We start from the raw sequence: 15,330 nt of genomic DNA on the forward strand, positions 1-15,330 counted from the left end.
CCCATCTGGTGCTTGTTTTTGTCGTTTACCAGCAATTTACTGGTGAAATAAGTCATTGTTATAAGTTATTGTTATTACATTATTAATCAATCATTTAATTTTGACCATATGGCCTTAGCAATAAACAAGCCGTTCTTTAATGTCGCCAACTGTTTTGTGCTCCTTTTTTATATATATATATATATATATATATATATATTTATTTATTTATTTCGTTCTATATCATCGTTCATGCACTCATTTTTATTTATTTATTTATTTCGGTTCAGGCACCGGTTCAGGCACCATTTTAAACCCTATACCCAACCCTACCTTTAATGTAACTATTTGTATCAATCTGGCTTTTAACGCAGTTTTAGCATCTATAGTATTAGCTTATATTAGCCTGGTCCCAGACCCCTGAAACACAGCTCAGAGCTCAAATAGGTTCAGTGATAGATGCCATCCTGAGGCCTCACCTGTGTTGCATGTGTTTCCTCCCCAACCAGGTGGACAGGCACAGCGGAAGGCATCCACGTGGTCGTAGCAAGTGCCTCCGTTACTGCAGGTGGTTGCGTCACACTGACTCTCGCCTGGTCAGGATTACAGAGAAACACTGAGGTCACACACTCGCACACGGCCTTCGTAAGACTAATCATAGCATCAGTAAGAAAAGGATGATTCTTATGATCCAATATAACATGCAAAGATGTGTAAGCATGGGGCCACAACATGAACATAAACGCACACATTAAACACAGAGGCGACATAACTCACGTGAATGGCAGGTCTTGCCCTTCCAGTTGTTGGCGCACTCACAGTAGAAGTCGTTCACCAGGTCGACGCAGCGTCCGCCATTCTTACACGGGTTGTGTGTGCACTCGTTGACATCTGGAGGAAGGAGGAAGACTTGCATGATTTGATCTTTACCAAACTTGCTTCTATTTAGTGCAAAGAAATCTACAACCGAGTAAGCTCTAAGCATCACTGTTTTGAAAAATGAATAACTGCAGTGAATTATGTTGGAGGAGAGGGACTCACTGAGGTCACAGAGTCGACCCTCCCAGCCATCAGGACAGAAGCACTGAAAGGAGTTCACTCCGTCAATGCAGGTCCCTCCGTTTCCACAGGGGTTGCTGATGCAGTCGTTAATATCTGATCAAGTGAGGGGGAAAAAGGTTAGATAGACAAAACACTTTTAGCAGGACTAAACTAAATAACCCTAACCCTATTTAGCGTTTATAAGCACTTCATTAATGTTTATAAAGTCCTACAACACATTATCATGCAGTTGTAAGCAAATATAAGGACATGCTAAGTGTTTATAATTATATTGGTTGACTATAACTGTATATCATTAGTTATGATTAAAGCTATGCTATTAATGTTCATATTTGAAATGGTTTTCCACATGTGATAAATGGTAAATTGTTACTTCGTCTGCTTACAACAACATTATAATGTGTTATAAACAATTTATTATTAAATGATAAATAGTGGAGGGGGTTAAAAAGACGGAAAAGTGTTACCAGATTAGTATAACTGTGTTTTGAGATTATCTGTGTTGTTTTGTGGAATACAACATAAATGATAAAAAATGTGTTCAATATTTTTTGAAGGCAAAAGACAAACCTTTTTTTCACTTTTTAAAATTTCAGTTGTGGGTATGATCGTTAACAAAAAAAATGTCAAGGCAAGAGTCTCTACGTACTTTCATGACAGTAAATGCCACTGAAACCCGGATCACACGTGCAGGTGAAGTTGCCCGCTGGCTGGCTGATGCAGCGTCCTCGTGGACCACAGACGTTGGAGGAGATGTGCTGCACTCCAACTGAGTCGTTGGTCGCTACAGCAACAGTGCAGCTGTCAATCGCTGCAAAATAAAGACGAAAATCGAATGTAATAATTTTCTTTGACATAGTTTGTTCAATACTGTTTCATCGTTGCCGATGACTTTGGTTACCTTGACAGGGGGTGGTTTGGCAGTTCTCCTTAAGCCGTTCACAAGTCTTTCCCTCGTAGCCTTCGGCACATGCGCAGTAGAAGTCCTGGTCCATGCTGTGGCACTTGGCCTCATTCTCACAAGGGTTTGGATCACAAGCATCTGAGGGGGACCAGCCAGAGATCTGAGGATATCAAGAGAAGAGAAAGATAATACAAACAGTCAAAATATATGCAGGTAATACTGGAAAACTGAAATTTCAAAATGCCACTTAAAGCTGCACAAATCCAGATTTTGGGTACCGAACTCTGTACTTTTTTGGGTACCAACCGAATTATCGTGGACCGATTCACGCTAACTCAAACGGTGCCAAATTTCGGTACCTGAGAGCAAGTAAGCGCAAGCTTATCTGTCCTCTCTGCATGTTGACAGAGAGCGGAGCTCCGACACACACGCAGAGATGCGGACGGAGCAAACTCGAGCAAACTATGTCGGCTCTGCAGTTTTGTTTAAGTCACAGTGAGTCACGACAATGCTGATAAAGTGGTTGCAAGTGTGGTTAACGATTCATAACTTCACGCAGACAGCGTTCGCTGTGATTTGATATTAATGACGAGGTGAAAGCGATCGTGGTGCAGTTACACTTCCTGAGACAAGCAGGCACAACAGTGGTTTCTATGCCCTGATGACCTACAGGCTGAGGTTATAAGGCAAGGCAACTTTATTTCTATAGCACATTTCAGGAACAAGGCAACTCAAAGATCTTTACATAAAACATTAAAGAGCATTAAAAACAGTCAATAAAACCGGCTATAATAGAATAATATACAAATACAAGAATAAAAGTTACAGTGCAGTGTAAGAAATTAATATGTATTTAATTTAATAGGTTGTAGGGATGGGTTTGGGAGGAAAGAGGGAGTGGTTTTATTTTTATTGTTTATTTTGTTTTGATTGTAAAATGTTCTAAACAAATAACAAAATGTTAAAAGTATAAATAGGTTTGGAATTATTTTTACAACTGAAATTATTTTTTTGTTACTACAGAGGGAAAGTACAGAGAAAAGGTAGCGCTGGGTACCGGAACCGAATTTGAGGTACCAGTATTGGTACCGATAAAAAAAGTGAACGGTACCCAACCCTAAAGTGATTAAATCCCTGTTGGGGATTACACAGCGAATAAAAGCTCAACTCAGCAGCTCATCTTCTTAACAGAGCATTTTAGCATCCCTCAGCTGATTATTTTGGTCGTATGTCCCGCAACTTCGTTTTAATTCAGTCTCACCACTCGGCGCATCGCTGTCGTTTCCTGCAGCCGTCTGCAGGAAACAAGCTCAGAAAACCGACCGTACGCTTCCTGCCCAGCACCAAACGGCAGACAAAGTTAGAAACTAACTGCTGAACGTAGCCAGATAGCTAAAGAGCCAGATATTTCCTTTAAGGTCGTGACACACCAACCAGATGGCCGACCCTCGGCAGAAAAGGCAATTGGACTGATCAGTCTCCCCGAGTTGGTCAAAAAAGTGCACCAAAGCGACGAGACGTAACACGTCTCCATAACAGCAGGCGGCGCTAATCTGTATTGTCGCCCAAAAATGAAAACCGGCAGTTGATTGGACGAACGCGTCATGTGGGTCTGGTTTCTCCGGAAATTCAAAGCCAGACTGTCATGGCGGCTTGTTCAGAATACGATCTCATATTTTACTAAAATAGTTCACCGAAACGTGTTTCTGAAAACATTAAGCGAGAAATGGGCCATGCAGTTGCTGAATCGGTCTTCATTTCAGATCGACAAAGGTCAGTTTAAAAGATTTCCGTCAGATTTTGAGAGACTCTAGTCACGCTCATCCCGCTTCTCGTTTCCGGGTTAGCACTCTACCAATCAGATTGATCATTTGAGTCCGACTGCCGGCAGTGCCCGCCTTCCGATACATGTCAAATCGGCTAAAATGAAAGACGACGGCCCCTCGGACGGACGACGGCACGGAACACACCGAACAGACTCGAGTCACTGACCTCGCCAGACTTTCCCACGGCCGTTAATCGGCTTGGTGTGTCTCAGGCTTTAGGAGTTGTTGGAGACCAAAACAGAGCTGTATAGAGAATATTGGGACTTCGATTAACCAAAAACATGACTCCAAATGAATGCTACTAATGCTAATGTTACTCCATGTCTAATGGATATAAAAATGAGCAATTTTCTGCTAAAATAACAGCCATAACAACTTTATAAAAAGGTGATAATGTCAATGTTGCGTTAAAAAAGGTGGGCAGAAATGTACTCATGTATGTGTGATTAGGGCTGCACGATTATGGCCAAAATGATAATCACGATTATTTTGATCAATATTGAGATCACGATTAATTATCACAATTATTTGTTGATTTTAACCAAAACAAATTTTATTGTCACATAGGCTAATTATAACTGCTTTCACATCCATATTGTACCTGTGAAAAGTTTGAGGCACCCCCATCACCACATGGTAGTTGATGCATGACGTGAGGGCATGGAAGAAGGGCTACTGCTTTAGGTAGGTTCAATGAATGCAGCAGCACTGCCATATGAAACAGTGTTGTTGTGTAGCCTGTGGCTCTTATCAGCATAAGGAACTTAACTCTGACAGTTTACATAGATTAAAGTAGCATTTAGATGTGGTATCATACAGGCTAGCCCAAAGTCAGTGGACTAAAAGAGAGTTAGAAAAACATAATATTAAACAGTAGCATATAGGGTAATGGGTGATTTAAAATACACATGACAGTGATTGAAATGCCAAAGACTGTCATACCTGTTCAAGCAACTGGTAAGTAGTTGGGACGTTATAAAATGACGTTATAAAATGACGTTATAAAATGACGTTATAAAAATCTGTTAGTTATATAAATGAATGCATTGCATGTTTATTTTTTACAATCCTTTTCTGTGTTATTTGCGACCACGTGACTGCCCTTTGGGTTTTTTGGGGCTGCCGTGCACGCGCTCTCTCCAATGATCAAGGGGAAGATGGAGCGCGTGCACGGCAGCCCCAAAAAACCCAAAGGGCAGTCATGTGGTCGCGAATAACAGAAAAGGATCGTCAGAATTCAACAGCTGCACTGTGAGGACTCGCCAAGTTGAACAAATATGATTCACATTCACATTGTTTGGCGGGTTTCTACAGTTTGGTCGAAGTCGAGACAACAGAAAAGTGTTAAGTTTGGTAACGTTAGTGTCGTTGGAATGCAATTGACATTTTTTTGTTTTCTTTAAGATTAGGGCTGTCAATCGATTAAAAGAAATTAATCTAATTAATTACAGACTCTGATTAATTAATCGAAATTAATCGCATACATAATTAACGGTGCCTGAACCGATACTTTTTAAGAAAGTAAAAAAAGAAAAGAAAACAAAGGGTACTAAACAACAGTTGGTGACATTAAAGAACGGCTTGTTTATTGCTAAGGCCATATGGTCAAAATTAAATGATTTAATAATAATGTATAACAATAACTTATTTCACTAGTAAATTGCTGTTGACAAAAACAACCACCAAGGACATTCACAATAACTTCAAATGCACCACGAAGCTGTAGTTTACCAGTTTCATTGAACGCACCCTCTGTGTTGTTTTTCCGACGGCAGCTCGGCAGCTGCAGATTGTTACATCCCGCCGCTGTTGAGTCACAGTCCTCTACAGTAAAACACAGTCAAACTTTACACCGTTCAGCGTTAGCTGTCAGCATTGTAACCGTGTTTAATCCAGCTACTAGCTAGCGGTAGGCTAACGTTAGCTGCTGTCGAGTATAGTGTTACCTAGCTAGCGGTAGGCTAACGTTAGATGCTGTCGAGTATAGTGTTAACTAGCGTCACATGCAGCGGTGTTTGTGTTGCCTGTATCGTCTGTTTCAGAGCATCAGAGAGAAGTGCAGACATATCAGTGGCACCAGATTTCGGTAGCCAGGGTTGGCAGGAAAAGATTTTTACAAGTAAATGTTCCAGTTAATGATCCAGGCAGCACATTCTCGTCTCCCTCCTTCATTTTACAGTCGAATGGTGGCTAGAACGGCTCCAGGTCAAACGTCAATATGGAATGGATTAATCTGCGTTAATCTGCGTTATTTTTTCTCAGATTAATTAATCGAAATTAACGCATTATTTTGACAGCCCTAGTTAAGATAGTTTATAGCCTTATGACCGACTGCTATCTGTTGTGGAATTTTCCTCACGTTACTCGGTCCTCTGTGACTGTCTACATTTAGAAACTAAGCTGCGCGAAACAACAGGGAACAACTCTGATTGGCTCATGGAGGCACGTGATCAGAGAGTGGATTACGGAGCGCTAGATTGGCTTTGCAAAAAAAAACAAAAAAACAACTGATACGGAGCGTTCTATGAACGGAATGACGCATTTTAAATATCGCTCGATCACGCAGATTTGATCGTGGTAAGCCAAAATCGTGATTAATTGTGCAGGCCTAGTTCCCTAGTAGCCCTATTCAGTATGTTTAACAAAGTAAGTCTTGTTTTTTTTACATTTATTTCCCCAGGGAAATTAGTTCTCACTAATTTGACATTCAAAATGTTTCACAAATGTACATACTGCATTGGAAATAACCAGCACAAACACACTCCTCTACAAATGCTACTCATAACTACATCCCTCTGTTTCCATTGAACAGTTCCACAGAATTAGACAGCCTCGCCAAAGGCCACTTGGACAGTAGTTGTGTTAAGTGAGAGGCTGCTGATGCCACACTAACTCAATTTACCAAACACCTCACTAAAATGGTTCTTTGGTGATTACTGTAGCAAGTGAAGATGCAAGTGAAGCCAAAAAAGCGACGGAAAAAGCAGATCTTAAGTCTGTGCAGGTGAGCGGCTTAGCTTGACTCAAGCCACTGCTGCCGTTCAGAACAAATCGAAGGTAAGTGGACGAGCAAAGTAAGCCTCAGAAACTTTCCCTAAGCTCATCAAGGGAATCCACGTTTTCAGTTTTACATCTGTGCTCTGCTTAATCTTGCAAGATTATTCTGAGACAGAAGCCTGGCAGAAGAGAGACAAAGGGAGAGTGAGAAACTGAGCAGGCAAGAGAAAGATATCCCATTATGAGGGAAAATATTGACTCTGGTCCAACATCATGCAGAGCCACAGTGAATATAATAAAGATAAATCACCTGTCATACCACCGTGACACAGAAAGAACCCAACTGAAGGCCACGGTGACATATTTAGCCATTTCTGCATGCAGCAATACAGAGGTTGGAGTGAAAATCTCTCAGTTTATGTAAACAGAAGCCTACTGTGCTCCCATTTGCCATTTAAGGTGCTGAACATCAGAGTTAGACTAGGGCAACAGGGTGGGTGAAGTCTGTGGTTACACCGTTTATTTTACCTTAAGTGTCAGGGCCAGATACTTTTTTTTTACTATTTGCATGTGTGTGGTCAGGGGAGCGTGTCTGAGGGCAAGAGCGCCTATAAATCTTCAGCACATTAACTGAACTGTTTGAAATGTTCACAGCACAAGAGACATTTTTCATTGGAGCAGACCGGTTGAGAATTTATTTGTAGCAAAAACCATGAGGCAACGTCATACCACTTACTTGTGGTCAACCATGAATACATTCTGCAATAAAACTCACTTTTGATAATTGCTTGCACCATTCAAAGGGTGTTAATTGTCTTTTATAAAACAAATATTTCACCATTACACAATCAAACTTCTGTGGACTTGAGGAGAAATATGATGCAGGACGCGTCATAGTTTTGGCAGTGCCGTGCCAAAGCGGCCATCGGAGCTCTGTAGTATGCGGGCAGAAATCCAGCATCACCTCATTCAGAGAGGCTCATATTTATAGTGGAAATGCTAAAACAGGACTGGCTCCTGACCAGCAATGTCCTCCATTCAGGACCCGAGAGATGCAGTGGAGTGTCGGTTTCCTCCCTGCTAACCTACATTAGCTTCTAACACACACTTCAAATAGAAAAGGCTGCAGCAAGGACACCAATATTTAGTGTCTCTATGAAACAAAATGATCATTTGCAATGAAACCTGGGCTTGGCTTATTGGACTGGGAACATATTACACATTTAAAGCAGCCATATTATGCTCATTTTGAGGTTCATAATTGTATTTTAAGGTTGTACCAGAATAGGTTTACATGGTTTAATTTTCAAAAAACACCATATTTTTGTTGTACTGCAGTGCTCTCTCTCACTGCTGCAGATCCTCTTTTCACCTGGTCTCTGTTTTAGCTACAGAGTGAGACCTCTTTTCTTCTTCTTCTTCTGTACTATCTTTGATTGCACTGCACATGCCCAGTAGCTCAGATGTAGATCATGTCAGCTAGCTAGCTCCATAGACAGTAAAAGAAAGGCTGTTTCTACAACTTCGGTCAGTTACAAGGCAGGATTAGCTGGGAGACTTCTAAATGAGGGCGCACATGTAAGTAGTTCTTTTGTAGATTATGGTGAACTTGTGTGTGTTGTAGCAGTGCTTTGCTACTGAGAACGAGGTAGCATGCTAGCGTTAGCATGCTAGCGTTAGCATGCTAGCGTTAGCATGCTAGCGTTAGCATTAGCGTTAGCATGCTAACGCTACGAGCTAATGGTTGCGGTTAGCCTGCTCGTTTCGGCTTGTGATGTCACAAGCCGTGCCGATTTTGAACAGCTCACCCAGAGACTGAAGGCAGGACACATTCAGAAACCTTATCTCACTCTAAACAGCATGGGTGGATTTTTTTCAAAGTTTGTATGTGTGTGGAAGCACCAGAGACACAACATAACACCCCAAATCCCAGAAAAAGTGATTTTTTCATAATATGGGCACTTTAAGCAGTTCATAATTTGGCAATGGACAGTTGGCTTAGATCACTGTGCTGTAATGACTACTGCAGTTAGCACAGCATTACAAGTCACTGTGTGTATATTTTCAAAATCGAAATGGCTGTCAAGTAACCCTTTGGCTAATGATCAAATCTCACCAATGCACTCCTAGTCATGAACAGGTGGCAATTGTCATTTACGAATCTGACATGGAACCCTTATATGAGCAAACCTCACAGAAAAAAGTAGGTTTAGGATAACAATACGAAAATGTTTTTGCACGAGGCCCATTGTGTGTCTAACAGGTTTAAAAAAAAAAAAAAAAAAAAGAACCAGAAAACCCACACACTATTGGTCACTCAAGATTGGTTTGTAGACCTTTATCAAAAAAGAGGTTTATTCTCAGACATGTAATGTGTCACTACTGAAGTCTAGAGACTATAAAAAAACAAAGGCTACCACCATCTTATAACCTGTCACTGTATCCAAAATAATCCAATTCAATGTGACCTGTGGAACACGAGACTCACCTCACACAGCTGTCCAGCAAACTGTGGTGGGCACTGACAAACAAAGCCGTCCAACACTGCGTGGCACCGGCCGCCGTTCTGGCATGGTCTGCTGTCACACTTATTCCTCTGGATTTCACAGTGAGTGCCCACAAAACCTGGAGGACACTGGCAGTGGTAACCCCTCGGGCCCTCCTGCAGAAGAAACAAAGAAACATGAAGAGTCCAATGGCAATGACAAACACAAGGTCAGTGGGTCTTCGGTGCACAGACTGTGTGGTGCATCTCTAAGCTAATTTGGCTCATGTTTGTGCCGAAGCGAAAAGCGCAAAACGAATATAGATTCAAATGAAAACATCCATACCTTGCATGTTGCGCCATTCAGGCACTGACCATTGCAGCTGTTGATGTCTGAAGAGGAAGAAGATTAAGTTTTATTATTAAACATTATGAACAACATTAAATACGTATCACCTTATCTAATCTACAATGTGGAATGTGCACAGATTATGTCAAAGTTTGGAAAAGAAATGAAGCAGAGAGATTGTCAGATAGACCTTGTATAGATTGTGACTGGGCATGCATTGGATCCAGAGGAGAGGAACTGGGCATGCAAGTTCAGTCATGATAATTCAGTTTGCCAAGGAGAGAAAGAAACGGGTTACCACATGTGGGAAAGCGAGTGACGCTAAACTACACCTATGTTGTGAGCCCAGGAAGTGAGAGGAGGCGTTTGAAAGTAGCCAGAGGAAGAGGACGCCAGTGGAAGGGCAGAAATTTAGAAGTGACTTTTAAAAAGGAAAGAAATACTGACTGATGTCACACTTTTGTCCGGACCATCCCCGAAAACAGTCACAGTGATATCCGCCAATCAAATTTTTGCAAGAATAAGCGTTCACACAGGGCTTTCCAGCACACTCATTTGCATCTGTAAAGGCAGGAAGTAGAAGAAGACCGAGTCCATCAATTCAAACAAACCACGGAAAGGACAAAGAGAAAGAAAAGAGACTAGAAAACCCAACCTTTGAAACCCTGATGATGTCATCAGGGTCATTTGGTTAGTTATCACGGCTTGCGCTTGGAGACATTTTAAACATAAAGCCTGTGTTGGAGAAAAGATGCTATTGGTTGCGTATTGGAAAATGTACGATCCGGTGTTTTTTAAGCCAATACTAGACAGTAAAAGTCAGGACACCTCGGCTTCTGTTGCTTCAATTTTGTCCGTTTTTTAAATATCAGTTTCTTGCGAGTCCCCAAGACGTAATGTCATTGCAATACTAAAATCATTGGACTACTCCTTTAACTAATTTTCAAGGGTTTGTTAATAAAGAATGATTCAATTTATCAAAAATGGATAACTTTTAAGGTCACAAATAATAATTAGTTCCACTATAAATAAATCTATCAACTGGTTTGTGATTAGTTTAGATTAATAGTATTCCCTGCTGTGTATCACATCAGACCGGAACTGAATTTCATAGTGACCCAATATTATCCACATTTTTCTTCATTTCACAAACCACAGAAGAGATGAGTTCTGTCATTTCAGAGAACTCATCAAGAAAAGCCTCAGAGAAACAACAGCTGACTCGGTTTTCATCCGTTTGATATGGATGAAACGAACGCAAACAGTACAGTTTCACTCACAAACCTTCACCACCTCCAAAGACATCAAAAGTGTTACAACAAAGAAAAGCACCGCTGCTCAAATATTCAAAAGGGAAAGGGGGGCAGGCTGCAGGGAGTCCTGCTGTGCTCACTCACACACCTGTCTTCTCTCTGAAACCCTAAACTCTACACACACACTCGCCAGGTAAGACAGGAGGCCAATGGCTGCCCGTAAGCTGAGATCTGAGCTGGTAAGATGACACTGAACTCTTGGGATCTCTTTCCTACCCCCCTATACACACACACACACACACACACACACACACACACAACCAGTCGTAATCCATTTCCTGGCTTCACGCCGGTCACGTCCACTTGTGGGGACCGGAGCGGTATAAAAAAAAAAAAAGAAAACACGAATGCCACCGCCAGGGATAACAACAAACAGCCAGATATAGACACACTAGTAGCTCATAAAGTAATTGAGAGAAAAAAAAGGGCCATGCAGCTGCCAGCCCATCCAGGATATTGACAGCTTGCACTCTGGCAATGGTTCTCAGGTTGCCTGGTTGCCAATTTTAATCCAAAAACATATATCCTGAACCCTGTGTCGGTGTCTCAGAGGCCACTTTTACTTGTTTTTGGAAATGGAAAAAACAGGAATGAAGCCGCTGTAAAAACACGTCTCTCTAAAGAAATTAATTGTTCGCCAAAATTACTATATTTTAACAGACTCTGGTGATAGGTGCAAATAAAAAGTAAGAAATGGCGTGTGCATATTGAAAATCTGAATCTCACCTATCTGGCATGTCTTTCCCTCCCACTGTGGAGGGCACACACACTCGAAGCCGTCCTCCAGGTCGATGCATGTTCCACCCTGAGCACATGGACTGGAGGCACACTCGTCCAAATCTGAGAACAACACACTTCAACTCACTCTCTCTCTAATTTCTAACATACCACATTTAAAGTAAGTATTCGACTTGAGTAAGACTTTGGGGCATTAATAGGATGCTGGTAAAAGAGGACAAGTAGGACAATTTTATAAAACAAAAAGAAATTGCAACATTACACGTTACGGCACAAATCTTTTTATTTATTTTTCAGCTTATACTACGTGAGCCCAGTCTGTGTGCGTAACAGAGTTTTCCCTGCCTGCCTCTACGACGTGTTATGTTAGACAGCCGATTAGATCTTGGTAGAAGCATGCTGCATGCGTATTGGCTCACTTACGCTGATGAGATATACTCCTTAGGTATTGAAATTGGGTATTGAATGACAAGGCATTTTTTTGATATTCGAAACTTTAAAAAGGCAATTCGGTTGGTGCCTAAAAAGTATTGAATTCGGAACAGAGCCCTAGCTGAGAGTAAAAGATGTAACTAAGTATCAGCATGGAAGGAGTGGAGATGATTAAAAGTAGTGCAGCGACTCACTGTTGGCACAGGTCAGACCCTCCCAGCCTGGCGGACACAGGCACTCAAAACCTGTGGGAACCTCGTGGCATGTACCATCGTTGGCGCAAGGATTGGAAACACAGGCGTGCTCGGCTGATGGAGGGAGGGAGGTGTTCAAAGAAGAAAAAAAAGACATTACTATTTGCACTGTAGGAAAGAAATCATGTCCTGTTTGTTTGTGTATATTATATATATATATATATATATATATATATATATATATATATATATATATATATATATATATATATATATAATATTTTTTTCCAATGCTACATACATTGTAAAGCTGGTATGAATGCTAGCAAAGCTTTTTTCATAACTTTATATTGTACTGTATACTGTACTATTACTGTCATTCTTAATTATTGATCGTTAAACGGACAAAATCTAAAATAAAAATGTTTAAAAAAAATAACCATCACAATTTCTCAGAGCCCCAGATAACGTCTTCAAATCGCTTCTTTTATTTAGAAATACAGCAAATGTTCACATCGAACTTAGTAGAACGAGGAAAATGAAGCGGGAAAAGGAAATATTGTACATAACGGGAGGCCCATCTTGACGGAACATAAATAGTGAGTACCACACAGGCTACATTTACATTGCTACGCTTTGGTTTAAAAATGAATATCTCTTGCTACATTTACACCTCGCATTCATACTGCGACGATGTTTCCGAGCCCCTAAACCGGAGACATTTGAAAACACTTCTGACCCCGTTTTGGTACGGAATCTGCAGGGTTGTGTTGCAGTCTCAACGGCCGAAAAACAGAGACCTTTGGCAACACTGACACTGGTGCCAACGTTTCGCCGCCTGATTGGATCTTATCGGTCATGACGTTTCGTTGTCGGAGACTAAGCTACTAAGGTTACCATGGAAACTACCAGCAGCAGGCGGAGTATACATACATACTCCTGTTTACCCCGGCACGCGCATGCCCAGTATACGAGAATGTTGATGAGATGGGCGTGATGGTTTAAACTGACATTAGTTCTTCTACTGGAGCTAAAAGCACTTGTGTGCACAGAGTTACAGAGAATGTTTTACTTTCAAAGACAATGGTGCAGGTTCTGGCGTGGATTCTCTCTCACCTATCTGACAGGTCTTGCCAGAGTATCCCTGTGGACAGGCACAGTAGTACTCATCTGGTTCGGTGTTCATGCAAGTTCCTCCGTTGACACAGGGCTGATGGCGACCGCAGTAATTTAGATCTGGAGGAAGAGACAAACATTTAGAGACACTAAGACACTCATTCAGTGATTAGTATTTCACCCATTTTAGACCAAATTAGATTAGAGATCTAATTTGCCTGAATTCTCTGCAAAAATGATTCTACAATCTCTGGTAAAGGGGTGAAGTGCTGAAATGGGGAGACGCCTGTGAGCTAGTTCAGGCAGTCAACTCGAGCTGCACCACTGTACACACACGTGACATGCCTCACTCTCCGTATCATTTACCAAACACAACCCCTCAATTTGGCGGTCTATTTAAGCTGCACATTTCCAACCACTGCCTTGCCAATGCTGCTGCTGCCCCGCACCTGTATCGCTGTCTGCTTTCAGCCCCACCACCACCCCAGCATCCACCTGCAGGCTCCGGCTTAGGGGGGGAACTACTTTATCATCACTCCCCCATATCTCACGTAAACCCAAACTGCAGGGAGCAATGAGGTCATAGTCTGGCCTGCCAAACACAATGTTCTGCTGTTATAATAAACATTTCAAACGTGAGTTGTCTGACTGAATTAGAGTTGGGGCTGGTAAATTTGTAGACACTAGTCAGGTTTCCATCCAAATATAGTGCAGATTTTTACCAAATTTCCAGAAAATAGGCAAAAGAAAAAATACAAATGAATGTGTGTTCCCATCCACTACCCTTGTGTGACTATTAAGACTTGGGAGCATCAAGATAAACAGCTGGTCAGCTATTAAATTATTGCAGACGAAGATGGCGCAACGTGAAAAAAAATTGTGATGTAGAAATGTGATGAAAATATGGCATTTATGTTTATTTTACATATTAATTTGAGGAATGTTATAGCCTCCTCATCGCTCCACACCTTCAGACTTTGTTAATTGTATCGACCCCATGAGATAACTCTTTGCTTGTTCCACCATTTTATCCTGTTGGTGCCGGGAGTTCCCAGAAAGCTTGTTGGGATCTTTACTCAGTATAGAGCACCAGCTGCCAGCTTTGACAGCAAGCACAGAGTGTTTTCACAACCGCTCTGCTGCACTTCATTATGACTGGTTAAGTTGCAGTTATCATTCAGTTAGACTCCTGTCCCTTTTCTTCTTCAATTGCTGATGTTTATTTTCCCATCGACAGAAAGAACGAAACCCTATTTGATCCCTGTGCACCATCCTTAGGCTAAAGGCCAGGTCATCCTAAAGGCTGGTAAATAAAAGAGCAGGGATCTGTCTCCACTGGGGATCTTAGGACCCATTCTCATCCCCCGAAGAGCCCTCGGTGACGAAGGGATGTGGGGGGATCGAGTGTCACTGTTGCTCGGATCACACAGGCAGTAAAGCTATCCATCTGCTGTTCTCCAGTCAGAGAGAACTAGGAGAGAATTTAGATGTCATATGAAGGTACATTATAACTACTACTACTACTACTACTACTACTACTACTACTACTACTACTACTACTACTACTACTACGTTCAGGTGCAAACACACATAATGTCTAAGATATTTTCTAAAAAAAAAAAAAAGAAATTTGTCATTATCTAATATTCTGATGATTATTGATTCACCGACACCTGGAAGACGGAACATTTACCTTTACCATTTCCACCCAAATGAATAACATTAGAGCTTGAAACCAGTTGCTGTTTTAACCAATATGCCTGACTACATAAAAGGCTTTATATATAAATCTCCATACGCTGCCTAAGGCCCCGATCAGACGGATACATTTTTGCAGGTTGCAAATTGCAAGGTGCACCGCACTGCCTTTTTTGTTGAAGCCTAGAGTTAGTTTAATTTTGTTGTTGTTGCTGCTAGGCAACCGGCTCTCAAATC

General features: G+C 41.4%; 1 protein-coding gene across 2 annotated transcripts in view; it reads right to left on the reverse strand.

The window, feature by feature from the left end:
- The window catches only part of jag2b (jagged canonical Notch ligand 2b), a 55,890-nt gene that overhangs the window by 10,210 nt on the left and 30,350 nt on the right, over positions 1-15,330 (reverse strand). Inside the window, exons 7-17 of one of the 2 annotated variants that reach the window (XM_031322336.2) lie at positions 13,396-13,515; positions 12,280-12,393; positions 11,642-11,755; positions 10,050-10,163; positions 9,600-9,646; positions 9,257-9,430; positions 1,943-2,105; positions 1,691-1,852; positions 1,021-1,134; positions 757-870; positions 459-572 (exon numbers count right to left, since the gene is read on the reverse strand). In XM_031322336.2, coding sequence (XP_031178196.2) covers positions 459-572; positions 757-870; positions 1,021-1,134; positions 1,691-1,852; positions 1,943-2,105; positions 9,257-9,430; positions 9,600-9,646; positions 10,050-10,163; positions 11,642-11,755; positions 12,280-12,393; positions 13,396-13,515 — 1,350 coding nt within the window. The remainder of the gene's footprint in view (positions 1-458; positions 573-756; positions 871-1,020; positions 1,135-1,690; positions 1,853-1,942; positions 2,106-9,256; positions 9,431-9,599; positions 9,647-10,049; positions 10,164-11,641; positions 11,756-12,279; positions 12,394-13,395; positions 13,516-15,330) is intronic. The other variant, XM_031322337.2, reaches the window with a different exon arrangement.

This window comes from Sander lucioperca, chromosome 19, assembly GCF_008315115.2.
Source record: "Sander lucioperca isolate FBNREF2018 chromosome 19, SLUC_FBN_1.2, whole genome shotgun sequence".
Taxonomy (NCBI): domain Eukaryota; kingdom Metazoa; phylum Chordata; class Actinopteri; order Perciformes; family Percidae; genus Sander; species Sander lucioperca.